The 27947-nt window shown below is 40.2% G+C and overlaps 1 protein-coding gene across 1 annotated transcript in view; it reads left to right on the top strand.

Moving 5' to 3' along the window:
* RAD50 (RAD50 double strand break repair protein) overlaps positions 1-27947 on the top strand; it is a gene marked incomplete in the record, with an annotated part of 1663481 nt that overhangs the window by 1160405 nt on the left and 475129 nt on the right. The window contains 1 exon segment of the mRNA XM_044069198.1: positions 25100-25324. Coding sequence (XP_043925133.1) covers positions 25100-25324 — 225 coding nt within the window.

Genomic DNA, 27947 nt, shown 5'->3' with positions numbered 1-27947 from the left:
CCTTTTGTTGTAAAGCCTGTTGATAGAGGATGTCTACCACATAGGTTTGTGTTTCCTTGAGGAACAGGTTTTAGTTGTGTTGGATATGGCTGACTCCATGCAGTTGTACAGTTGCATTTATACTGCACTGGCATACTGTTCAGCATATTTGTCTGCATTCTGTGAGGGAGGTGGTGGTGTGAAGCTCCTGATACTCTCCCTTAGAAGGTTGTAATCAGTTTTTTGAGAAGTTTTTTAGCCTGGTTACGGCTGGGGGTTTGAAGGGATAGACACTTCGAATGACAGACCATTGGTCTGATCTCACCAGGGAGGAACTTACTATGGGAGTGGTGCAGCAGTCACCCATGTTAGTGAGAACCAAGTCTAGAATGCTGTCTCCCCTTGTTGGGGGGGGATGAGATAAGCTGGTCTAGTGCATTAGAACTGATGAAATCAAGGAATTGTTGGGTGAGTGCATTACAGCAGGAATAGTCCATCCAGTTTATGGTGGGGTAATTGAAGTCACCAAGGATCAGGATGTTAGGGGGTACCTTGATGGACTTGAGTAAGTCCAGGTAGGAGGAGTGGGTGTCTTGAGTCATGGAGAGGGGTCTATATGTGGCTGTAACTTGGATGGGTGTCTTGCCAATTGCCAGTTGCACCTGGAGAAGTTCTAGTGCATCATGCTGGCAAACCAGTCTGGAGGTGTGCTTGTCTGTAATGAAAATAGAAACTCAACCACCCTCAGCCTTCCTGACCTGATTTTGTGGTCAGAATGTGTGGAATGAGGTATCGCCTGGAAAGGCAGGGGTGCTCTCTGCAACCTTGAACCAAGTTTCCGTGACAGTACAGATGTCAGCATCTTCCAGTGCTAGGTGAGCCTCCAGTGAGTGCATTTTCAGGTTAACTTATTACATCCGAGTGACTCCTCCAGGTGCATCTGAGGTTAACTCCTGCTGGACTCCTCTTGGCGTCAAATATTGCTTGTTCATATTTGCTTCAGTAATGCCAAAATCATGCTATGTACAAGGTTTTAAATGATTTCATTTTAAAGCTTACTCAGTAGCACACTCAACTGCATTAATATTTCACCTCTGTCTAGTGCAGGTAAATAGATATAAACTGTTGTTTTTGTGATATTAATTTACATAGGTATAATTTTCATATTTTATTAAATATCCCAATAACCAAGTAACACAAACAGTACTCCTTAGTATCATATGAAAGCTCCCGGCCAGATGAATAAAATGCTACTGACAATATGTATGTGACTTGAGTGGTTCCTGAAATATTTTAAGTTGTTTACAAAATATTACAAATATAATAGTTACTGTGTTTTCTGTGACTTATAAAATTCAGTTTAATGTAATTTGTGTTCCTTTTGTCCATTCATTTTGGAAACAGGAGGGAGAATTAGGGTCAATGGTAAGGTTATTAATATTAAAGGACACTATACTTGTAACAGCATTAGTGTTATATACATGGCCAAGTGTAATGAATGTCCTGTATTTTATATAGGTAAAACATGTAGAAGATTTAAACATAATTGGTGAGCACCTGGGTGATTTGAGACATTGTAGGAGTACCAGTGCCCTTTATAGACATGTTAAGGTTAATCAAGGTCATCCATTTTAAATTTTTAGTCATACAGCAGTTAGTGAAGGATGAACAAGGTTGTATTTTCACTATCCATTTAGATGTTATGGAGTTGAGATGGCAGTTGTATTTTAATGCTTCCCAGTACCCTGGCATCAATGAAATTATTAGTATTGCTAATGTTTAAAGCTCGATCAAATTTCAGGTTAGGTATGGGTTTTTATGAAAGGACAAATTGTCTTATGTTAATAATAGAATGTTTTATAGTTTGAATGTATTTATAGTTTGGTAATATTTATTTTTATACTGTGGATTTAATTCATTGTATATAAAACACAATTTGCACATTATTGAATGCACTACAAGAGTGAAGGAATGTGGAAACTTACATCTTGATGTATTGCTTTTAATAAAAATGAAAACGTTAATTTAATAATTGGGGGTGGGTATTTTAATGGCTGGGTTTGGGTGGGACATTGTACTGAGGAAGTCTCTGTAGTGGAGAAGAAAGCGCTAAACAACTGTGAATAAAGTGTGGTGATTTTATTGGAAGTGTTCGACTCTTGCTGGCTTGAGTTTCTGTGTTTTTACTTACTTTTTGGAGTTTAAGACCTAGAACATAAAGGATACTATCGCTATAAAAGTAGTTTGTCATTTATACTTCTTTCATAACTCCTATGGTTCCACATGTATGAACATTTGTTTGAAATAGGAGGACGTAATTTGATTCTGTCAAAAGGCTTAGGCTTCGCCAGTTGGAAGTTACAGTGCAAACTTCCTGAGCTCCATTGGAGTGAATGAGTTAAGGCCCCTAGCATCAAGCAGCATGACCTTCAATTTGCTTTTTGACAGATAAACATTTAACATTACGCAAACTTAAATCAGTGAGCAAGTTTATGCCTCCAAAACTTTGTAAATATTACATTGTTTGGACAAATATTAATTAAGAAGTCAGACTTAAAACTGTTTGGCTTCTTAATCCATTAAATTTTAATTTATCTGTGAAAGAGTGGCTTGCTTTACAAAAATTACATTGGCTGGCTTTCTAATAATTATATTTTCAGTTAGTCTGGAGAGAGAGGTAGATTATTTTTGGAAAAATGTGTAATGAATTGTTGTGTAAAAGGAATGTCCCTTATGCAGTTATTTTGTAACTACTCTCACCATTCCAGTGTTGGAGAAGATTAAGGAAAATTGTCATATTCTGATTTACCTTTATGTCAGTTGCTTCCACATTGTTATTTATTTTTTTGTAATAAAAGAAGAATTTTTTGGCCTCATAATGTATTGGTGAATTAAAAAACACGAGAAGGGGTCATTTCCTTTGTGGGCTTTGTAAAGTCAATTCTAGCGTTAAAAATATGCATGGTTGCAAAATAAATGGAGAATTATCAAGTAATGTTTTACGTGTAACTGATGTGTATTGTATTGACTGTATTTGTGATTATACTAAATAGTATGTCAGACAGGCAAAACATAAGATTATTATGGAACACATGGGGATAGTAAAAAAGTTGGGAAAACCTAGTAGCAGTCTATTTTTCGGAATGTCATGATCTAATGTTATAAATTTGTGTTTTATAACATTGGCCAAACCTATAGTACCATGTAGTCAGGATTTGCAGGTAGGTTTGTTATCATTGGAAACAAGTATGATTTTAAGATATCACACATTAATTCTAGGGGTCATGAATTAAGAGTTAATTGTGGCAAGTGTGATATAAAAAATAGGTATACTTGTTATTAAAAGTCTTATTTAAAATATTACATAATATGTATTTAGAATGCTGCATATTTATATTTTGTACTTTTATTTAAAATGCTCTGTACTGATTATATTTTATACTTTTATTTTTGGGATTCACGAGTGATTATTATTTAATTGATTACTTAGGTCTGTGTATTATTTAAAGGACTGTGGTTCACTGTTTAATCAGAACTTAAGAACATGAATTGTCAAGTTACCAGATTGTGTGAAGCTCAGTATATTTGGTAACCTTTTTTGCACTCTTTAGTTTAGACTTTTTTTGTTTTTATAAATTCATTTCATATTTTTGTTTTCTAAAAAAGTGCAAGGCCTTAAAAGTTATGAGTATGAGCATACACATAAGTGCCAAAATTCTGTAATCAGCTCACACAAGCTGAAAATAAAAGTAAGGATTTTGTTGTGGTAGTTGTGCAGAAGACTTGATTCTTTGAGCAATTATTCCTTAGTTTTCTGTAGTCCAGGGTTTGATTCCATCAGCTTCTGTATGCCTCCTGAGTCACTCTGAGCACGTCACTTAATCAGACAGTGCTCTAGATCAATTGGATAACTGGGCTAGGCTCTTCAATGTTGTTTTGAATGTCTTATGTTCCCTTACCTGGTTATCTGGTCCCTGATTGCTCCACAAAGGCCTTAGACACATGCCCTATACGGACAAACTCAAAAAAAACTCCAGCTATACTGTGTCTCTTATCGCCTACTTAGCGGCGATCTCTGCTTGACCTACAAAGCCATGTCTGACCCAGGGCTGCTAGATATGCTACACCTAAAGAAATCCCAATCCCTCCATGCCACACACTCCAGGGACCTAAACCTCATTACCACAATAAACAGAGCATGCTGGAGGGACAGGTTCCTAACCCAGAGACTTCCCATACTGTGGAACAGACTTCCTATTCACATCAAGCAGAGCACTTCACCTGGCCCTCTTTAAGAAAAATCTTGACGAGTGGATGGGGCAATAGGACGTTCACCCCGGGTATCACTTCAGTGGACTTGCTTGACAGAGACACTGGGAACTAACTTTGGGCGGCATGATGCCAAGGAATCTTCTTGGGCTAGCCTTATATAGGCTCCGGGGGCGTTAGCGTAGTACACACCTGTGAACATATGAACAAAGAGATCTCCTGATATTGGCGCATGTAGCAGGCAATGAGGATGGTCTTCTTTAACTGCAGAAAATCCCCTCTATTCCCAGCACAGATAATTGGCTTTATTGGACAGAGTTGTGTATGCATTAGTATTGATAATTCCTGTCTTAAGAAAGAGTCCCAAAAGCTTTGCTTTGGCTGCCTGAATGAGGTCACTGTGGCAGGGGTCCGACTTTATACTAACCATAGATTCTTGGCAATGTAACATTGATGAGAAAAGCTCTAAGCTTTATACCTTTAATCTATCTGTGGGAAGATGGAAGATTCTCTCCATTTGGAATTTTGTTAGCACCTGAAGTATTTCATAGCTGTTACACAAATAGTCAAGGGGTTTGAATGTACTGGTGTTGAAGAAAATAAGAAAGAGCCAGTATGACTTTAAGTAGTACAAAATTAATTATAAAATAAGAAGTACAGAGTTGCGCTATATTAATCATATTTGAACTTCAGAAAACCTGAAATCAAATGATGAAAAAACAAGTGCAGTAGTATGGATGCCTCATTGGAGACAAAAAAGAACTCAGTAGATTTCTTGGCTTGACACAATATATGTTTAAGTTTATTTCAAATATGTTTGAAACACATATGCCATTGGTAAGGTTATTGGAAGAAGATGTTGCATGTAAATGAAGTGAGGAGCAAGAACAGAGCTTTGAATTACTTAATCGGCTGCATGCAGAAGTGCCCAAATTTAAATATTTTTATGCGAATAAACCAATTGCATTAAAAAGTAATAAGATCTGAATGGAACCGGTGCCATGATTTTGTAAGAAGATAAAAAAGTTGCTTTAGGGTCCAAAGCCTTTATTGATGTGTATATATATATATTCACTCACCCAGAAAAAGAGCTGCTAGCTATAGTATATATGTATTTTTTGTATTTATTTCTCTTTGTTTACTGGGATGTTCCAACTGGGTTTTATCCCATTTTCAGCAAAGACCCAGAGAGAAAAGCTCCACATATCAGGCAAGTACATTTAAAGGCAAAAAAGTGCATTTTGTAAAATGCATTGAGTTGACATGAAAATACAGTTATATGACTACATTAAGTTGATATGAAAATACAGTTATATGAGTACATCCAGAACACATTATATGACACACAGTAGCCAGTGAATTTAAGTAAATACATTTTTTCATAAGGTAGTCTGTTACAGAGAGATTACATACATTAACAGTGGATGTATTATGTAATTTGCTTATCAGTTGAAAGTGCAGAGAAGGGTAGCAAAGGCAGCAAGAGATTTTGCAGGCGGTAGAACTTGAGGACAAGTAGTTATATGAAATGTTAGGTAGATTGAGATAGAGAGCTTGTATAGACCTGTATTAAAGAAAATAATGGTAGTGGTAGTAGAGAAAGGTAGATAGTGGTGTGGCAGTCTGTAGAACAATAGTGTGAATGACAGGTGTGGGAGGTACAGTAAGATTTCTTAGAGGTATAATGTGTAAGATTAGGATTCAGAAAAGTTAAGTAAAGGGAGTGTAACTTTGATAGTGAAGTTTAGGTTGAGTACGGGGAGGGAGGTTAGTTTTGGGTAGTATATGAACGCAACCAGTTATTTAGCAGGTGTTTCTTTAATGATGTTTTGAAGCCATGCCGTGTGTCTACCTGTCTTATTTCAGGGGTAATTTGTTTCCAGATTTCTGCTACCTGGTTAGAGAACAGTGAATCTCCTGCACTGTTACTTATTGGCTGTAATAAGTTGATGGTAGATGAGGTTTTTTTAAGTTCTAGTCAATTTAGGCTTTTATTGTTATGCAGTGGTAGGTTTTTTGGAGTATTTGCTGCAAAGTTTGCAGTTTTGGCATAGGCTATCTGTAGTTAATTTTTGATGGCTAAGTTAAGATTTGTAAAGGTAGGTGATCCATAGAGTAGGAATAGACATAGGTATGTTTGTGCTGTGTTTTTCTGGAGTTGTTATAGGTTCATAGGTTGATACTAGGCTATCTGCCCTAGGGCATTTATAAGCCTAGCCAGAGTGTGTTTGGCTTTCGCCACCCTTTTAGATTAGTTGACTGTGCCTCTGTATAGTAGGTCACAGAAGGTAGCCCTTTTAAGGGTAGTTTACTGTACCTCTGTCAAGCAGGGACACAGAAGAGATCCCAGGGGTAAACTTACGATCTCCCATCCACTCGTCAAGATTTCTCTTGAAGAGGGCTCAGTGAGGGGCTCTGCCTAACATGGATTGGGATTGTGTTCCAGAGTGAGGGGAGCCTCTGGGATATGAATCTGTCCCTCCAGCATGTCCTATTTATTTCTGTGCTGAGGTTCAAGTCCCTGGAGCGTGTAGCTCTAAGGGATTTGGATTTCCTGAGGTGAAGCATGTCCATTAATTCTGGGTTGGACATGGCTTTATACGTCAGACACAGATCGCCTCTGAGTAGGCGGTACGCAACTGAGTAGAGCTGGAGTTTCTTTAGCCGAACTGCATAGGGCATCTGTTTGAGCCCCTTGATCCTCTTGGTGAGATACTTTTGGGGTCTTTCCAGTTGCTGAAGGTGTCGGGTAAGGTACATCCCAAATGGGGCATTGTACTCAATTATGGGCCTGATAAGAGATGAGTAGAGGAGCACAATGACCTCTCTTGATCTAGATGTGAACCCTTTCATGATAAGGTGGGCTATATAGAAGGTCTTTCTAACCACTTTGGCAACGTGATTGTCAAAGGAGAGATTACTATCTACTTGGGTCCCCAAGTCCCTAATTACTTCTTCCGTACTTAATGGATTACCACCTATGTGGTAATTTGTGGGCACTTTGTTTTTCCCAAAGGGGATGACTATGCACTTTTTGGCATTTAGCTTTAGGCCATGGCTCTGGCACCAGTTATCCGTCTCTGTGAGACCCTTTTGGAGGATGCTTGTGTCAGCCGGAGAGTCGATTACAGCACCCAGTTTGCAGTCATCTGCAAACTTGGTCAGCCATAGTCCACCCATGTTAGCCTGTACCTCGGAGAAATATATACCGAACAAGAGAGGTCCCAGGACTGAGCCTTGTGGGACACCACTTGTAACTGGTTTAGAGTCTGACATGGCACCTGCTATTCTGACCATGTGGGTTCTATCCCTGAGCCAGTTTGCAACCCATCTTCTGACATAGGGGTTGATATTTAAGCTGGTGAGCTTATTTATGATGCCCGAGTGGGGTATTGTGTGGCTTTTGTGAGGTCCAGGTAGGCTGTGTGGACTACCTTCCCTTCATCTATGGCTTTGGTAACTGTTTCAAAGAACTCGACCAGGTTCAAGAGGCAAGATCTGCCCTTAACGAAGCCGAATTGGGTAGGATCCAGTGTCTGGAGGTTCCCAATGTCTTTGTTTATGATTTCCATGATGATACGCTCCATAGCTTTGCAGACCAGGCTAGTCAGGCTTATAGGGCGATAGTTTCCGGGGTCTGTTGTGGCACCACCTTTGTGGAGTGGGACCACTGTTGCTGTACGCCATTCCTTGGGTACATATTCTGTAGTAAGGCTGAGATTGAACACTGACTTTACATGAGGGTTTAGTTCTTCTTGGAGGTCGTGTAAGACGCAGCCCGGGACACCATCTGGTCCCATTGGTACTGTGTTTTTTGCTTTGGAGAGGGCAGCACTCGCCTGTGCATCTGTGATCTCAGGAAGGCTACACCGTGTTGGGATAGACATTTGCTCTTTTGGGGGGGGGGGGGAGTTTGCACTGAACCTTTCTGCCAGGATGTTGGCAATGTCTGTGGGGTCAGTGTATTTTTTGTCATTTTGCACTAACTCAGAGCATATCTGGGAGTTGCCTCCCAGGTTTCTGACATAACTAAAGAAGGCCTTATGATTATCTTTAGTGTCTTGTGCAATTTTTCTTTCGAAGCTGGCCTTAGATGATTTTATGAGGGATCGTAGTTTCTTGCTAGTACTGATCAGTGACGCCTTCCCTTTTTGGGATTTTGCTCTGTCATGTAGTAGTTTTCTCCTTCTGTTGTATAGCTTATTTATGGCCGGGGTCCACCAGACAGATCTCCTGCCTTTGGAGGAGTGAGTCTTGGTTTTATTTGGGATAGCATGCTCCATGCATTCCTGTAGGTGTCCATAGAATGCTTTTGTAAAGGATTCTGCATTTTGGGCCATATTTTCCACTGGCCCGGGGGCTTTGAAGTATTCCACCTCAGTTTTGAGAAGTGTGAAGTTTGGTTTTGAGAAGTTCTTCACCGTGGTTTCCTTGGCTAGGGGTGGGGACGGAATATGGATGTCCAGTGAGATTTGTTTATGGTCTGATCTTACCAATGAGGGGTATACCTCTGGTGTGGAACATAGAGACCCCATGTTGGTGATGACCAGATCCAATATGTTTTCCCCTCTTGTGGGAGTGGTGACCAGTTGTTCCATAGCATTTGAGTTTATAAATTCTAGGAACCGTTGGACTAGGGTGTTTGGGCTTGAGTAGTTTTCTCAATCGATGTTTGGGTAGTTGAAGTCACCCAATATAAAAGTGTTTGGAGAGACCTTCATATTCTCCAGTGTTCTCAGGAAAGCCGAGTGAGGTTCCTGTGTTTGGGAGGGTGGTCTGTAGCAGGCTACAAACTGAAAGGCAGTTTTTCCCACTGTTAGTTGCACATGGATGGTCTCCGATGCTTCGTGCAGTGCCACTAACCTGGAGGTGTGGGTATCTTTGATAAATATGGATACTCCCCCTCCTTTTGTGGTTTGGTCCAAGTTTTGGGGCCGGAAAGCATGGTATGAAGTATAACCTGTTAGTGCTGGGGTGCTCTCGGGAGCCTTGAACCAGGTTTCTGTTACTGCACAAATATCGATATTTTCCATACTGAGGAGAGTCTCGAGTGCGTGCATCTTGAGGTTTAGACTTTTGGCGTTGAGCAGCATCACCCTTAGTTTTTTTCTTTGTGTTGTCTATGGGGGTGGGTTTGTCTTTTGAGCCTTGCCTAAAAAAGGCACTATGGGGGAGGCAAGAGCATTTGCCGGTATTCGAAAATCCAGGGGTGACAGGTGCAAGCCGTCCCTTGCAAAGCAACGTGGCTTGTCGAGCATGTCATCCCAGGCTGACAGACACTGGATCCCCTTTGAATGACACCAATACTTTAGCCAGTTGTTAAAATTGATCATTTTGTCTTTATACTGTGGCATCATTTTTGGTGAGGTTATGATGCTACTCAAGGTCAGGGTCATACCGGCCTGGGCTACATGATCAAAGAGCTCCTGTACGTCTTTTTTCATGTAGTCCAGGGAGGTACGTCTCAGGTAATTCACACCAGCATGGACAATGACGGAGTCATATTTGTACTTGCTTTGGAGTGACCTGAGTGCTTGTGTTATGTGGCGGATCCTGGCACCCGACAGGCAGCTTACAGTAACCTTCTCCTTGTTCAGCCTGGTGAGTGGGACGTCAGTGTGTCTGACAATAGAGTCACCTATTACAAGTGTATTAGGTGTGTTGTTTAGCCTTAAGGGCTGTGACTGTGTGGCACACTGACTTTGTGAGCTATGTGCTACGTGGATATTGTTTTGTGGATATTGTTACGTAGATATTGTTATGATATAGATATATAGAGATATTGATAGATGATACGATATAGAGATATAGATAGATAGAGATATTGCTATGAGGATATTGTTGGTGAGATATTTCTTATATTTGTATAACTGTTATATATAGTTGTGAAACATTCTGTGAATAAAGTTATGGAAAAGAATGCAAGTAAAACGTGCCCACAAGTCATTACTATCGTTAAATACATATTTAAGTCATTGAATAATGCACCCCTGACACTGCAGAGTGTTGCTGTGATCACAGAATTATGACTTGGCAAAATATAAGCTAGGAAAAGAGATGACTATAGCAACAGTGCTAAATTATAATGCCTCCCACACATTTAGGCCAGCTACTTCAGTGGCAGGGACTAAAGGTAGAGGCGTCTCTGTTTACAGCAAAAATAAATATACTTCAAGGCTGGTCAAACAGGGCAATGCACTTGAGCTGCTCCATGTTCAGATCACCATAGGCAAAATCCAGTACCACTTCCTTGCAAGCTATAGGTCCCCCTCTATGACCCAGGAAACCCATACCATGTATTTAAACCTATTAGAAACACTAACCATCCAACCCAGTACCATATTCATGGGTGACTTTAATTACCCCACTATTAACTGGGAATCAATAAAGGTGATGTGCAGAGCTGTAGTAACTACAGAGGGATTAAATTGATGAGTCACATCTTGAAGTTATGGGAAAGTGTAGTGGAAGCTAGATTAAGAAGGGAGGTGATAATTAGTGATCAGCAGTATGGTTTCATGCCAGGAAAGAGAACTACAGATGCGATGTTTGCTCTGAGAGTGTTGATGGAGAAGTACAGAGAAGGTCAGAAGGAGTTGCATTGTGTCTTTGTGGACTTAGAGAAAGCATATGACAGGGTGCCTAGAGAGGAGTTGTGGTATTGTATGAGGAAGTCGGGAGTGTCAGAGAAGTATGTAAGAGTGGTACAGGATATGTACGAGGGTAGTGTGACAGTGGTGAGGTCTGCAGTGGGAGTGACGGATGCATTTAAGGTGGAGGTGGGATTACATCAAGGATCAGCTCTAAGCCCTTTCTTATTTGCAATGGTGATGGACAAGTTGACAGACAAGATTAGACAGGAGTCCCCGTGGACTATGATGTTTGCAGATGACATTGTGATCGGTAGTGAGAGTAGGGAATAGGTGGAGGAGACCCTGGAGAGGTGGAAATATGCTTTAGAGAGAAGAGGTCAGCAGGACTAAGACAGACTATATGTGTGTGAATGAGAGGAAGGGATAGTGGAATGGTGAGGATGCAGGTAGTAAATGTGGCGAAGGTGGATGAGTTTAAATACTTGGGATCAACAGTTTAGAGGAATGGTGAGTGTGCAAGAGAGGTGAAGAAGAGAGTACAGGCAGGATGGAGTGGGTGGAGAAGAGTGCCAGGAGTGATTTGTGACAGAAGAGTACCAGTAAGAGTGAAAGGGAAGGTCTACAAGAGGGTAGTGAGACCAGCTATGTTATATGGGTTGGAGACGGTGGCATTGACAAAAAGGCAGGAGTCAGAGCTGGACATGGCAGAGTTAAAGATGTTAAGATTTGCACTGGGTGTGATGAGGGTGGACAGGATTAGAAATAAGTATATTAGAGGGTCATCCCAGGTTGGAAGGTTTGATGACAAAACCAGAGAGGCAAGATTATGTTGGTTTGGACATGTGCTGAGGAGGGATGCAGAGTATATTGGGAAAAAGATGCTAAGGATGAAACTGCCAGGTAACGGGAAAAGAGGAAGGCCTAAGATAAGGTTTATGGATGTGGTGAGAAAGGACATGCAGGTGGTTGGTGTGATAGAGCAGGATGCAGAGGACAGGAAGAAATGGAAACAGATGATCTGCTGTGGCGACCCCTAACGGGAGCAGCCGAAAGAAGAAGATACAACACCAAACGTACATGCACAGAGATTCCTAGATTTTGTAAACACAAACTCCCTGGACTAGTCAGTACATCAATCAGGGGTGCAACCATAGTGGATCTGGTCCTCACTAATAGGGGAGAATGCTGCACACCCACTACTGTAATGCCTTCCCTGGTAAGGTCAGACCACAAAATGGTCTCCTTTGAAATAAAAATCAAACCTGGACCCCCAGCTAAACCTGGAATATTCAGGAACTATTCTAAGGCTAACCTCCTGCTATTAGGTGAGAACATGGTATAATTTCAAGCCCCCATAAGTCCTGAGAACACTGCTGCCTATGCAGAACTGTTCACAGAAACCCTGTACAAGCATGTTAATTGCTGCATAGAGGCAGCTGTACCCACCAGGAAGAAGTACAGAACTAACTCAAAAAACAAGCCATCTTGGTGGACTCACAAAATCAGTAGGCTGTATAACAGGAGGAAGAAACTCATGGCAAAAATTAGGAGGTGCAGCACCTAGCATAAGCAGGATAAAAGCACTCTCATCAAACTAAACAAACAACTCAGAGGACAAGTAAAGTCTACCAAAGTCAAATTTGAGGTAAGTTTGACCTCCCAGGCCAAGGACAGCCGCAAAGCATTCTTTAACTATGTCCGCAACCTCAAAGGCAGTGCACAATTGTGTGCAGAGCTCATTGTAGATGGAGCCACCTATATTGAGCCAGAAGAAACAGCAAACCTCCTGGCTGATAAATTCATCCCCAGCTTTATCCCTCTCTCCCCCTCAACCTTCCCTCAGGTAATATCATCAAATATAACTCCCCCTACTCTCATTAGGGAACAGGTCCTTAATGCTGTCTCAAAGACCAAGAACATTGCATCAGTGGACCCAGACAGTATCCCAGGATGCCTTCTAAATAGCCTGAAACATGACCTGTCAAGGCCTCTGGAATTACTGTTTAACTGTAGCCTTCAAACAGTTTTTTTGCCTTATGAATGGAGAAGGGCAACATTCATCCCTCTGCACAAAGGTGGGCCATCTGCAGACCACGAAAACTGCAGACCCATAAGTCTCACTAGTCTTGTATGTAAAGCCATGGAAAGAATTATCGTGGAGATGATCAATAGAGATATAGTAAACCTCCAGACACTGGACCCAACCCAGTTTGGTTTCGTCAAGGGCAGATTATGCCTACTCAACCTTGTGGAAGACTTTGAGAAGGACACCAAAGCAATGGATGAGGGCAAAATTGTTCACACTGCCTACCTTGACCTGGCCAAGGCATTTGACACAATACCCCACTCGGGCATTGTTGACAAACTCAACAGATTAGGTAAAAACCCATATGTCACCCAGTGGATAGTGAACTGGCTCACAGACAGGACCCAGGAAGTTATAACTGAGGAGTCCACCTCTACAAAGAGGCCAGTCACAAGTGGAGTCCCTCAGGGATCAGTCCTAGGACCGCTCCTTTTTGACATTTACTTCTCAGAATGTACCTAACCAGGCATATCCAGCAACTGGAACATCCATAGAGTTTCCTCACTAAAAGAATACAGGAAGTAAGTAAAATGTCCTATGCAGATTGCCTCAAGGCCCTATCCCTGTATTCTGTCTCCTACAGGCTTAGAGGGGACATCTGTGCCTGGCATACAGGGCATTGTCAGACCCCACTCTGATGGACCTTCTGTATATCCACAAAACAAACAGCACCAGAATTACCCGTTCTAAAGACTTAAACCTTGCCTGTGATATAAATAGGTCCTGCTGAAGGAGATGGGTATGTATCCCAGAGACTACCACATCTATGGAACAGGCTCCCCATCTGTGTGAAGCAGAGTTCCTCCCTAACCCAATTGAAGTGCAACTTGGACATATTGGTGGGAAAACAGAAATTCATCCCTGGTTTGGCACCTGTGTCTGTAATGGACACAGGCAACCTTAAAATGGTTCATCTCCCAAACCCCTGCATACACTTATTAAGGGTATCAGAACTTGTCAGAGATTTGGGATGCATGGCTAGGCTTAAAAAGGTCCTTGTGGTCATTAACCTAGCAAACACCTATGAACCTAGGATGTGCTAAGTTCTTTTTATTTGCCAGTTCATAAAGATTTGCTTGATGAGAAACAGCATGGTGATCATTAATTCCAGTTACTTGTGACTGAAAAGGAGCTTAAAGAGTTTCAGCAGTGTTCTGAGGGTGATACTGAGACATGTATGCTTAGAGGTTGTTATGAGATGTCCAGGTTCTAATTCATGTTAGGCCAGAGCTGATCTGCAGAACAACAACTTTCGTTATGGCTTCCAACTTTGTTTCCTAATTCCTCTGGTCTTCATCTTAGCACTGCAAAAGCTGACTGTGTGTGTGTGTGTGTGTGTGTGTGTGTGTGTGTGTGTGTGTGTGTGTGTGTGTGTGTTGTTTAGGATGCAAAACAATCTGATACTGTTTTAATGTCTTTGCTTTAGATGAGAATAAACTGACAGAGGTAAATGTAGAAATGCTACTAGGTGTGCTACTTGATACAAACCTGAAGTTTGATTTTCTGATTAACAGTGCCATTTCAACAAAAATCAGGTTATACAGTATACAGCTTAATCATTTATGAATGGATTTGCATGTGTAGGCATTGTAATGGCCTTCCTTCTCATTGCTTTTCTCCATGTAACACATACTTACTGTAAACTAAAAAAATCTTCACTAAATCAATATTTAGTAATCATGTAATAAAATTACTAAGTTTATATCTCATATGTCATCTAGTAGCTAACTTGCAGTGCTGTGAGGTAATCCAATGGGCTGGAAATCAACATCTGACTAGTATCCTTGCTGAGGCTGTTCTATGATATCTTGCATGATATTTTCCTTTGTGAGGGAAATGGTACTCACTGTCACTCTCCCTTTACTTAGCACGTTTTCTTACAAGTTCCTCATTTGAAACACCTAATGTTCATAAGGGTCATTTGCATATATCCTATGTGCCTCTCATACAAGAGGTTTGAGAGGTCACTCAGTGGAAGTTCTAGCTTGGCTGGAGTTTTAATTTAATTTTTACTGACAAGTTCCTCATTTGAGAAGTTTTGATGGTGCTTCTTTCCTTCTTTGTTAATGTTTTATATTAAAAACGGTATAAGCTACAGGTAGCTATTCACTGACTGGCATCTGAATCCATGTTCATGCAGGAGTTGCTTCATAATTTCAGTATAACTTGGTTCTGCATGTTTGTCATTAGAAGAACGCATCCCTTTCTTGTACCCCTCCCCAACACACACAGATATTACTCTCTGAAGCCTGATATTCTTGTCTGTATGCTTTGTTATCTGATGATTACTGTTGGCTGTTTGTAAACGTATTTTCTGTTAGCTGAGCTTTTCCTCATTTAGCTTTTTGACATCATGCTTTCTGTTTCCTTTACCTCTTCTAGCACTGCTTGGCACTCTTCCTAGCTTGTCTTTCTTCTCCTAATTTGGCAATCCTACTTGTTCCTTACCAGATTTTGCTGTCAGTTCACTTACCCTGTGGTTATGTATGACAAACTACGCTGTTCTTTGCATGTGTTGTGCATATTGAAAATATGGACAAATAAATCCTAGCCAAGCTAGAGTTTTCACTGTGTGACTCCTTAAAACCTCTTTTAACAGAGGATAATGGGATATATGCAAATAACCCCTTAAGGACATCAGGTGTTTCAGCTATATGGCAGTTCTGAGTGCCCATGGCTTGTTTCTTCTTAAGTCTGCTAATGGTCAAATTCAGGCCAGTAAGACCAAACCACACTAACTGTGGACATGCATGTTTCAGTCTTCTTATGGCGAGCACAGCATAAGTGGACTGTTTGGCTAACTTTTACAAACAAAAGGTTATCTTACCCAGCTGATGTCCATAACCGCTAAGGTCTGCAAAATATCCCATCTAACAACTAAGTAAGAGTAAACAGGACAACCAGCCAAACCATTTAGTAAAAAACTTCTGTAAAGATGTTATGAGCTGCATTCTTTACTCCCCTTTGATGTATATTAGTCTTCCAAGGTGACATTGTGTGCACAAGTGTAGTTAATATTAGATCCAATGTTGTCTTGTTTGTCTGCAGCAACAATTTGGTATATTGGATCCAAATAAAAGCAAGTTTAGCACTCTTGACTAGGCATTTGGCTCCAAGGCTCAATGCACCATCCTCCCCAGATTGTTTGCTGGTTTGAAAGACAGACATAGTCACCTAGGCTTGGTGCTGTGATTTGAGTTTTATAAAGGTAAGTGCTTTTTCTTCTGTTATGACTTTTGTCAGGATTAATATATCTTTCACGTGTGTAGTTATTCCCTTGGTAGTCTTCTAACCTTTCTCAGTTGTTTTCTATAATTTTTCTGTGTCCTACTTTTTAAATTGGTAGTTTCCTACCTTTTTCATCCCTCTTCCCTTAAATTTGTTATGTCCTTCTAATTAGTTTTGGGTTGTCAGTGTTCTGGTGTTTCATGTAAGAAGTTGTTCTTGTTTGCTGCTGGGTTTTTTTTCCTTGAAGAATATCTCACAAGACCTCTGTCTTTAAAAAAAGTGGCATGTGGGCACAAGATACCTCCCCCAAGACCCACATGTCAAGTGTATTTATTGCTTAGAATAGGCTCACTTGGAAGAAGCTTATGAGCTGTGCTCTCCCTTTGGACTTTGGGCCCCTTTTGGACCAGCAGTCAGAAGTTATTTTAGAGAGCCTTCTCCCTGCCATTGCAGGAAAACCAGATGCTTTGTTGTCTGGCTCCCCTCAACCTAAGAAGTTGTCAGACAAACCATGAGAAAAACATAGAAGGGAGAAGCCAAAGGAAAAGAAGTAACCCAATGGTGCTATGGAGTCATGCAAAAAGTGTCCAGATCCTAAGGGAATTTTTGGCATGTCAAAGAACGTTTCATGACCCTTAGACTCAGTTGCTTGGCGCAGTGGTGCAGTGGTTTGCATTGTCACCTTGCAGCAAGAGGTTCTCCGGTTCAGTTCTCGGTTGGGGTACTTTCTGTGCAGAGTCTGCATGTCCTCCCTGCATTCGTGTGGGTTTCCTCCCACATTACAAAAACATGCGTCTGGAGCATTTCTTCCTGGACCGCCACTGAAAATTGGCTTGTTCCGAGTTGGGCTTTCCAGGTAAACAAATGTTAAATAAATAAATAACTGATCCTACCTTGTCTCCAGGCTTGAATCAAGTTCTGATTCAGTCTCTGACCATTTCCTGTACTTTGGATATGGCTTTTTCCCTGCAGCCATTCCCTCCATATATCCAGACTGCAACCTTCCCATTGGAGAGGTATGGTCATAAGAATTCTAGACATCTAAGTGGCATCTTATTTTAGATTGGTGTAGTCTTCAAGGAACCTCACAGAAACAAATGTGAATAGGATGATGAACTTCCTAAAGACCCAGTCTCAGCTAGGAGTTCTTCCTGTTACCCTCATTCTTTGGGTAGTAAGACCAGTGCATCCCACTCCCTTCTTGGTATTTCCTTCTTCGATCCGACCTTCTGTTGAGGTGGTGTTGGACACAGTTGCACCCCCATCCCCTCCATGTGATGCCCCATCAGAGCTGATAGTCATGACGTCTTCAACTCTGATGGTGGTTGACTCCAAAGTCTGACCTCTTTGGGTCCTGGAGTCAAGAAGTCCAGGTATTGAGATCTACTTTGAAACTCTTGGAGCCATCTCTACCTCTAGGTGCCTTGACCATCAACAGCTGTGCCCTGGCACCTACTTCTGGTCCAAGCTGACATATGTCATGCTAAAATCATCTTTTGTGGTATTTGGAACCAAGGATGCCATCATAAGGATCAGCTTCTGTTTTCAAGGCCTATGAAACTATTCTCTCCCATTTGGGAAAGGGCCCATTCTCCTCCCGTCTGGATCCACCCAGAACCCTTGCTGGTTTAGGATCTTCAGTTTCATACTTTATCCTAGGAACAGTCCGGCGAAACTGGCCTTAGGGTAGCCTGGCCTTTGTGCTTCCCAATGCTTCCATTCTTCCCTGCACACTGTTGTCGTGGAGGATCACATGAAACATCAATGCAAAAGGTGACATTTGTACTCTCCACTAGAGTCCTTCACGGAAGACACTGACCTCGATGAGAGGGAAGGATCCCCAAAAATCTCCCTTGGAAGACATCTTCTTTGGAGATCTCCTTGAATTGGTCAGACAGAAGGGAGGTTACTCCACCAGTTCCCCTTCCCAGGAGGAGTCAGTCTTCCACAAGGCCTTTGGGTCTGGTCCTTATACATCCTGGGTGGTTCCCTCTGCAGATGATTTAGTAGACCTTGTGTCCCAGCACAGGTGTGGAAGGAGCCAATACTTTGTAAGCCAGAAAAACATTTAGTCTTCCACAGAGACAGGCACACTCTCGTAAGGAGCCATTTGTGGATGAAATTGTGGTAGTGATGGCCACTAAGAAGGAACTGTCAGAGGATAGTTGCTCTGTCCATCCCTTAAACAGGGAGTCTTGGACAATGGGCAGATTTGGAAAGTGACTGTACTCTTCAGTGACATTTGCTATACGTGCATTGAACTACATTGGCCCATCTAACTCATTTGCAGGGTGATTTGATTAAGGAGATCTCTTAGTCCTTCTCTGATGTCACAAGAGCAGAGTCCAAAAAATTGCTTGAATCACAGTTGACTACCGTGCAGTCCATTTCCAGTGACAGAAGTGGCACATCGAGAGCAGCAGGTACTGGCATTGTTATTGGCCTCCATGCCTGAATACTGCTGCGTGACTTTGTGGAGAGCTTCCAGGGTGTCTTTCCTGAATGCTCCTTTTGATGAGTCCACCTTTTTTTGACCTAAGGTGAAGGATATTCTTGCCAGGAATGAACAAGTGAAAAAAATTCTTTCTGCCATCAGGATCCATTTTTCCACCCTACAAAGTTTTTTTTTCTTTTTCTCGTGTGACAAGAAGATGGGGATTCCATAAGTCCTAGGACATTGCCCCAGGCACTTCCAGGGACAGAGCTCCCTAAGCAGAGGGAAGCATGCCAGTGAACACCCCAGAGGCAGAGGTGGTTTGCATCACCAAGAGTTTCAGGCTACATTCAGTGAGAAACCCTTTCATGGTTCATGAATGTTTAGCCAGGTGTTCTACTCTAAAGACAGTTGGGATGTGCTTGTCTTTACACTTGCATGCCAGGGCAGCCATCACTCAAGATTTATGAGAGCTGAGAATCATAAGTAGAAAATATTGTATTCCCTATTTTTCATCCCCAAAACTTAAACTTAAAGTCCCTTCCAAAAGCTCCCCCCCCCCACCAACAACAAAGGGCAGCAGCTCTAGAAATGTTAAGGCTGCTAGACAAGAGAATTATAAAGGAGGTCCCACCAGACAGAGAGGATATGGAGTCTACTCAAGGTTATTTTCAGCTCCAAAGAAAGAACAGTGAACTCAGGCCAGTCTTGGACCTCAGCCAGTTAAGTTACCTTTGTGAAACAGGCATTGTTCTGGATGGCCACTGTGCAGCCCATATTGCATCTTCTGAGGAAAGATTGCTAGATGTGCTAAACGGAACTCCAGGAAAGCTTAGTATTGTATCAGGATGGCCATACAGGCACATAGTTATGCATGCTTCTGGCTAGGAACTGGCCATTTTTAATTTAGAGCATTGCTATTTGGCCTCTCTGCAGAAACTCCCCATCCTACCCAAGATGTTTATGAAATGTATGGCAGTTGTAGCTGCACAACAAAGAGTAGGAATTCTGAGTTCTTTCTTATCTAGACAATTGGCTCATGACGGCCACCAAGAAAGACTTCCAAATTCAAACCAGATACTCCTTACTCCAGTTCCGCTCGTCCCAGGAGTCATGGTCAGTTGAGAATAACTAGCACTGAAACCAGTTTTGGCATTAGAATTTGTAGGGTGCCACTGTGTGTCAGATAGTCGAACTGCTGTAACCAGACTGTCATCACTACATCTACAAGCTTCTCATGTGTTACTGCTGTCCACCTCATTTGATTCGTAATCTTTTGGGATCCATGGCTGCATCATTTGCCCTCATACCTCAGGTAAGGTTTTATATGAGAGTTCTTCAGTGGACCCTTTCTGTCCAGTGGTCCATTCTCCATCAGCCGATGAATTATCCTGTTAGACTCACCCTGATTTGATGGCATATTCAATGGTGGAAAGGATTCCTCTGGTTCCCGTAGACTGCCCTTTTGTCTTTCCCCTGCCATAGTTACTGTGGATGCATCCTTTCTGGGGTAGGGGGTGGCACTTTGAAGGGAGGACAGTCTAGGACACCTTGTTGAAGACAGAAGCCAATCTCTACATCAGTGTACTGGAGATCCGGACAGTCTTTGCATTGCAGGTCTTTCAGGACCACCTCCCTATAAGTGTGATCATTGTTTAGATGGAAAATATGTCTGTACGTCAACAAGCAAGACCGAATCCATTCCTGTCTCTTTATGTTGGGAAGCTTTGAGGGTTTGGCAGTGGGCAGTTTCTTCTCAGCACTTTCTTCTCACAATAAATATCCCAGAGAAGCTCTAGTGGACAGTTTGAGCAGATCAGTCCTTCTGCTACATGAGTGTTCTCTCAGTCCATCAGAAGATATTCATCCACTGGGGTCAACCTTGCTGTGTTCTGTTTGCTTCCCCATCCAGTACCAAATATATCAGGTTTTTCACCCTAATCCCACAGGAAGGACAGTCTCCAAAGGATACTGTGGTCCATACTTTGCCATTTGGAACTCCTTTATGCTTATCTTCCATCCCTGCTTATAACCAAATTCCTTCAGAATGTGGCCCCCTTTTGACCCCCATCAAGTGTGGGTCCCCTTTATTTGGCCTCACATAGTTCACCCAACTTGGGTCCTGGATCCCAGTCAGGATGTGTTCTCACTTGTCCAAAATACCTCACCTGGACATCAAATCCCATAGCCTGACCTCTCTCTCTCTCTCTCTCTCTTTTTTTTTTTTTTTTTTTTTTTTTTTTTTTTTTTATATATATATATATATACTTCCAGTAATGTCCAGAAATTCCAGGCTTTCTAGTCACATTGTTCAAATCTTAACCTGTTCTCAAAAGCCCTCCACCATGACGATTTATACAAGTAAATGGAAGAGATTTTTTTTTTATTTGAGAGTGCTGCAAGCGACAAACCTTTTTCAACTCAACTTCCTTCTCTTTTGGAGTTTTTGTCCGGTCTTTTTTTAGTCAGGGACCAGTTCCTCTATGTTAAAAAAAATCCAGTTAGCTGTAATTTCCAGTTTTCTTGTGGGGTGAACAACATATGCCCTTTTCTTCCCTCAGATTTTCAAAAGCCTTTTTGCAGGGTACATTTTTGTTGCAGCCATCATTAAATGATGTGGTCCCCCCCGGGCATAATGTTTTTACTTCAAGGCCCCACTGTCAACACTTTTGAACTTGCAAGTATAGCTGACTTGAAGCTTCTGTCCCTGACAATGATGTTTCTGGTAGCTGAATTCAGAGTTGCAAGCACTGTCATGTAAACATCCATATCTGTTCTTTCATAAAGACAAGGGTGTCTCTCCGGACTATTCCAGATTTTCTGTACAAGGTGGCCTCAGTATCGGTTGCACTTTTCAGATGTTCACTGCCAGCTGCTTTTCTACTTGTATCATACAAAAGACTTTCAAAAGCTGGACCAACTTTTTGCCTCCTTCTCAGAGTCCAAGTTGGGTTCTGGTGTTTCTAAGGTTACCTAGTCCAGATGGCTGTCTGAATATATAGATTTTGTTTAGAAATCTGGAGTGTTATCTATACCCTTCAAGCACAGTGTACTAGAAAAGTTGCTGCATCTATGGCTTTTTTAGTAGAGTCTCTAAGGTAATAATTGTGCAGCCACAGCATGGTCTACAGTTCATAACTTTTTCCCCATTGCAAGCTTGATCTACAGTCTGGGTCAATAGCCTCCTTCGGTTCCACCATTCTCCTTCATACCTTTCAGGATTCATGTAGCTGGGGACGCTTTTCCAATTGTTGCGATGGACTGAAAAGATAGTATCGGATACAAAAGTTATGTACTTACAGTAATGCTAGATCTGTTTTATCTTTTTCTGGCCATCTCAGCACCATCCCCAAAACTGTCCCCCTGTTAAATTATCACCTCTCTATGGCTCCTCTTGGATTGCACTGATCTTACCTGGAGTCTTGGCTATAAGCAATCTGCTGATTTGGATCTGATAGTTAAGGGGACTCACTTAAGGGTCATGATATCTTATTGTGTGGGGCAAACTCAATATGAAGGACTGATATGGTGGTGCATTATGAGAGGGAGAAGAGCCTGAGACCTGGAGCCAAATCTTTTATCTAAATTGCCAAATTCAGATCCGATATACCTAATTGTTTAGTTTAGGTGTTACTGTATATCATTTTCCTTGATTCTGACTTGGAGGTTATTGACTGAAAAGAATGTGTTTTATCTGCTAACCCTTTTGCACCTTCTTTCCCTGGGCCTGTGCTGAAGAAGAAAATATTCCCAGTTGCAGCTTACATTAAGACTTTATTTGACCCAGGAAGGGCAATATCATTTGTTAAATGGAGGGTTAGTTAGGCAAGCAACTTATTTTTTAAAAAAACAGCATGGTATAATATTATCAATCTACTTGCGTAGGTGGGTAAGTAGTCTTACTGTTTTAATCACTCAGGCTTTGCCCTTGTGATCATATCATATCCCAGCTTGTGGGTAAAACACAGCATTACTTGTACTCACTTATGAATTATTGCTAACAGAAAAAAAAAAACTTTCTCACAGACACGCACCTAAAACAGCAGAATGCCCAACCAAATCAACCCCCTAAAAATGAAATTTAACATCAAAATGAAAAAAGAAGAAAAAATAATAAAATATAGATAACCCCAACTAGCCAGGTAGAAAATAGCATTACTAGCAAGATGGATTCTTATCTAAAAGTATGCACTAACTAAGATTAAGACAACTAAAAGTACAACTCTACTAAAAAACTAACGTCTAAACATAGCCCTTTCAACAGTAGTAAATTGTATAGACATAAAAAGATTAAAACTTAAATTACAGTTAGACTTAAAAAAAAAAAACAGGAGGCAATCTGTTCATTAAAACTCACATAAGACGTAAAAAAATGTTCAATAGGCAATTACTATATTCCTTTGAAATGAATGGGGACTAGTAATACAGAAAAAAGAAATGAGTAAAAGCAATACTTGGGATATGATTTTTGTAGTTTATGCAGCAGCTTTTATTATAGTAATACAGAACTCATTTTGAAACTTGTTCACTAAACCTACAAACCATTTCCTTTATTATACCTTAGACCCAGCTAGTGGGATGTGGCTTTATTGGCCTGACTGCACCAGTAAAGACTTAAAATGGTAAAAGTCATGGGCTTTCAGAAGCCATGTCGCTTAAACACTGATATGTCCTTAAGGGGTCAGTTCCATATATCCCAAGGGCTTCCACTGCAAGAGGTTTAAGGTATTACACAGTGAAAAGGCTAGTTTGTCTGGGTCTTTCATGTAGTTTTTACTAAATGGTTTGTCAGTGTGAATGCTTTACCCTTTCGTTTGACTTTGAGTGTAATTTGGGGTATTTTCTAGCCACCATAATATTTATGGACATCAGGCTTGTTTTTATGGTCTGTGTTTCTAAAGTATGACAAAATAATCCAGTTAGGCTGTCTTGATAAGCTCAGAAAATGTGGGGATTGGCTTTATTGTCATGAGTTTACTGGCAAATCAAAAAAAAAAAGAAAAAAGTTGTGGTTATTCAGAAGCCCTTGTGTATCATAGGTGTCCATTACAAAAGGTTCAAGGTATTACACAGTGATGATTCTAGGTAGACCGGATCTTTCTTGTAGTCTTTACTAAGTCCATGTGATCTTTTTACCCTTGTGTTTGGTGTGTGAATGTATGTGTAGATATATGTATGTGTGTATGTATATATATAATATATCTACATACAAACATACATACATATATATATATATATATATATATATATATATATATAGAATAGTTGTTATGGGTTGCAGCTTGTCAAGTAGGAGAGGAATCACTACCCATGGAGTGCACGTTATCTATTAGTGCTACAGTCTGCTTACATTTTGACTGTAGTGCTGTACTTGCTATTTAGCTTTGTTCGTGGATGTATGACTGCGGAGTTAGTATATTTAAGTAATGGGGGGGGCCTTCCTGTAAAACGTCTATGTTTATGTTTTGTGCCTGGGGAGCGTAATGGCTAAGTGTATTGCATGCAGTTGCTGTGCAGTTATTGATAACTTGACTTTGTAAGAGTGTATGATAACATTTCATTACAGCATGCAGGTTTTGCTGATGGGGTTTTACAGTCTGGCTGTGCTGTGTGAGTAATTTTCAGATTGCAAAAGGATATTAACTTTACTTTTGCAATCAGTTATGTTTGTCTGCTTGAGTCGATGGTTTGTGTTGTCCTTGATGTAGGATTGACAATGCAACTGTCTATGATTTTCATCTACCACTGATTTTATACACGCAGAAACATGTACTTTTTATGGCATGTCTAAAATTTAGTTTGTTAATCTATAATATAGAGAATTATGAGTGGGTTGCCGATCATAGTCAGCTTATGTGTTTGAGACATGGATGCGAAGAAATTCACCTTGAGGATGAAGCTGGAGAGGTGAATCTTGGCATCCATATTGGGAACTCATAATAAAGAGTTATGATTGGATACCTGATCATAATTCTTTTTAGGGCATAGAGTTTTATCTGCTCCATGTACTACTTTTTACAAAAAAAAAAAAAAAACACTAAGTGTTTTGCCAGCTTTCAAAGTTGTAGAGAACTTGGAGAGCACTGTCAGAAAAAGCATAAGACATTCTGCCATGTTACAAAAAGTCAGGAACACATTACCAGCACAGATAGCAGGCAGAACTAAATCTCTTTTTTATTCTGATGCTATCATTTGCTGGGCAGTACTGGCAGGTGTAACAGCCAAGTGCGATACCTAATCTTAACAACTAAAGCAGGTTGTGCTTAACATTTGTTCAGATTAGAACTCGCACTGTACAAGCACTTAACTGTTTTTTTTTTTTTTTGGATGTCAGTGTAGTCACTGCACTCCATGTATTATATAGAGTTAAATAAACTTACTGTCACCTTTGTCGATTTCTGAATAATTGTTCTGCATATTGTAGAATTGTAATTTGATGATTTTTTTTCTGTGTAAACTGTTAGCTGAGTGACATTGTATTGTTATAAAGGATATTCATTATTTTGTCAGTGAACGTCAACATCTGGAACAAAAACTTGATGACCTGAAGAAAAATCACAGTCTGGCAATTGGTCGCCAGAAAGGATTTGAGGAAGAGATCATTCGCTTTAAAAAAGAGCTGAGAGAGACTCAGTATCGAGATGCAGAGGAAAAATACAGAGAAATGATGATTATTATGAGAACGACTGACCTGGCAAACAAAGATCTTGATATTTATTATAAGGCACTTGACCAGTAAGTATATTGTCACTTATTAACTCTATTGTCTGCAATGCTGAGGCTTATTATTTTCACTCCTGTGAAGTCTCACATTTGCATATGGGAGAGTTAAATGCCGTTTGGGCTTATTATGCAATGTTTAGCCATTATTCTGACAAACCTAGTCACAAAGAATACATAAATATTATTCTGTCTTGTGTCAGTTCATTCTTTGACTCTGAAAATTTTCTCACTTTCCTGTTATTAAATGTACATCCCTTTTCTCCATTCCTTCTTATAAGTTTGGATTTTTGCATAAATGCCATGTTTTTGACAAATGCTTTAGTCCACATAGAATGTCATGAATTTCACCTTGTATAATTACAGGATTGATTAGGTTATCATTTGCAATTTTGAGTTTGTAATTGTATATTTTTGTGCAACTCTGAATGTTTTTGTTTAAACAAAAGAAAAGAAAATTAAGATGAGAATAAGTGAGAATGTTAAGGATATTTCACGTAAAGTAGAAAAAGTATTTTATTTTTGTGTATTATGAAGGGTGGAGATTTAGATTCAGTAAACAGGCCTTGCATCATACAGTCTTCCAGGAAAGATGGGACTTTGTGGCAGTCTTATACTGGGAATTTGAGGCCACCACCATTGCAACCTTGATCTATGACAGAAGCTGGAGGAGAGAGAGAGTGAATTCTGTGCATCTTTCACATTAGGTCTGTCCCTTCTGCTTCAAGAATGTAAGCAAGTATTGCTGAAATCACTAGAGGACAGACAGAAGCAGATAATCTAGGTAAGAGAATTATTTCCAGCTACATTTGTTTGACTGTCCTCTGTCCTGCAAGGACACTTCAGCGCATCTTCTTCAGTAGCTTATTTTACCTTTTATTTTTACCACGGCCATGTATTTTGTCATTTGAAACATACTCAGACCTGGCAGAATAGACTCTCTGTTCCTCAATTATTTTCGGTCACACTTCTACCTGCTTCAGAAATTTAAAAAAATTGCAGTTCTATAGCCTGTCACTGTTTTGTTTTGCCTGAAAGAAAAAAAAAACATTAACATCCATGGGCGAAAGAATAATTATAATTCAAATTCAGCTTAAAAGTTAGCAGGCATGTTATTAAAGTTGAATCACTGTATTTTGCTGCAATGTCCTGGCATCCTTTTCTAATTTTAATAGCCACTGGCAACTTAAATTAAGACAAGAGCCAACAAAAAACTAGTAACATGAGTAACTTTAATAATAACTTGTGCTATAGTGTTTTGCTGTCTAATTGATCACAGATTATATTTTTGATCAAAGTATTAACTCTTTTAGTAAATCTTTAAAAAAAAACATGAAACAGTTGGAAGATAGTACCTTCTATAGTCCAAAACCATTAAGATAAAACATTGTTCCCACTCTAGTCAGTTAAATTAAGAATATTTTAATTTTACACTTAATGTTCCATATAGTATGTATATAGTTTCCATAGGCACTTCTTTGCATATTTTTGCTATGAATATTTGTTGATAAGCAACTTTCCTTATCATATTTATTTATTTCCTTTACCAGGATAGGCTACCTGTGCGTAGTGAAAGGCCCGGTTTTTTCAGGAGTAGCCGATGGAGAAAAAAACTCTAGTAAATGAAAAGAAAAACAAGACGTAGTATAATACACAAAGTGAGACAAGCCATACAATGCTGCAAGATAATGATTAAGAAATTAAAATACGTTGCATGATGTATTAATGCACACAGGAAATACATATTAATGTGTATAAGAAACACATTCTTCACAATGTTGGTTTGGCATAGTGTAGCAAGGCTGATAACAATATTGTAATTGATTTAATGCTGTAAGTGTGGAAATAGAGCAGTAGTAGAGATAGGAGAGGCGTTATACTCTTGGAGTCAGTGTTTTAAAGTAATGAGTGATAGAGGTAAAGATGTTCGTGTACGTTGATAGGTTTTATTGAATTGTAGTTTGAATTTGAATGATCTAAACATATATAGGTATGTAGAAGTTAGCAGCTAATGTATGCTGTTTAGTTGTGAAGTAGGTGTAACCAGTACAGATCATATTACTGTGTTTTTGTATGGAATTTATGGTATTATCTGCATACTAAAACACTTTTTTGTGGTTTATTACATGGAAGATCTTATGGATTGCTGCTGCAATAGCCTTAGTTATACGGTTTATATCCTGCTTAAGCCAGTCAGCTTCCAAAGGTTTCAGAGCACATTCAACATGTCTAAAACGTTAGCTTGGGCTGAGCTGACTAAATAGTCAGGTTTGGGTACCAAGCCCTTTAGAGTTCCCATGCCAACAAAGAGAGGAAGGCCAAATGCCTTAGAGGGACAATGCAAGGAAAACATAATAGTCCTCAACCTAACAGTAAAAAACATGCTAAAGCTACTGCAGCAATGATCATTTGAACATCTAGTGTTAAGCTTTTTTTATAAAATTATTTCTACTGATTTCTGTTGGGAGACTGTTCCATAGCTTAGCAATTTGTGTACAATTAGCCACTTGATTGATTTGGCTACAGCTAGTAGCTGTTTCTGCACAGATCTTAGTTAATCTGGGTACATTGTAGGTTTGAACAAGTTGTTGCAAACCAGTGCATTTCTTTAGTTTATTCACTGTATGTTGTGTATTCA

Source organism: Protopterus annectens, chromosome 4.part0 (genome assembly GCF_019279795.1).
Source record: "Protopterus annectens isolate FY-2018-M chromosome 4.part0, PAN1.0, whole genome shotgun sequence".
Taxonomy (NCBI): Eukaryota; Metazoa; Chordata; order Ceratodontiformes; family Protopteridae; genus Protopterus; species Protopterus annectens.
This window is presented reverse-complemented; position numbering and strand designations above follow the sequence as displayed.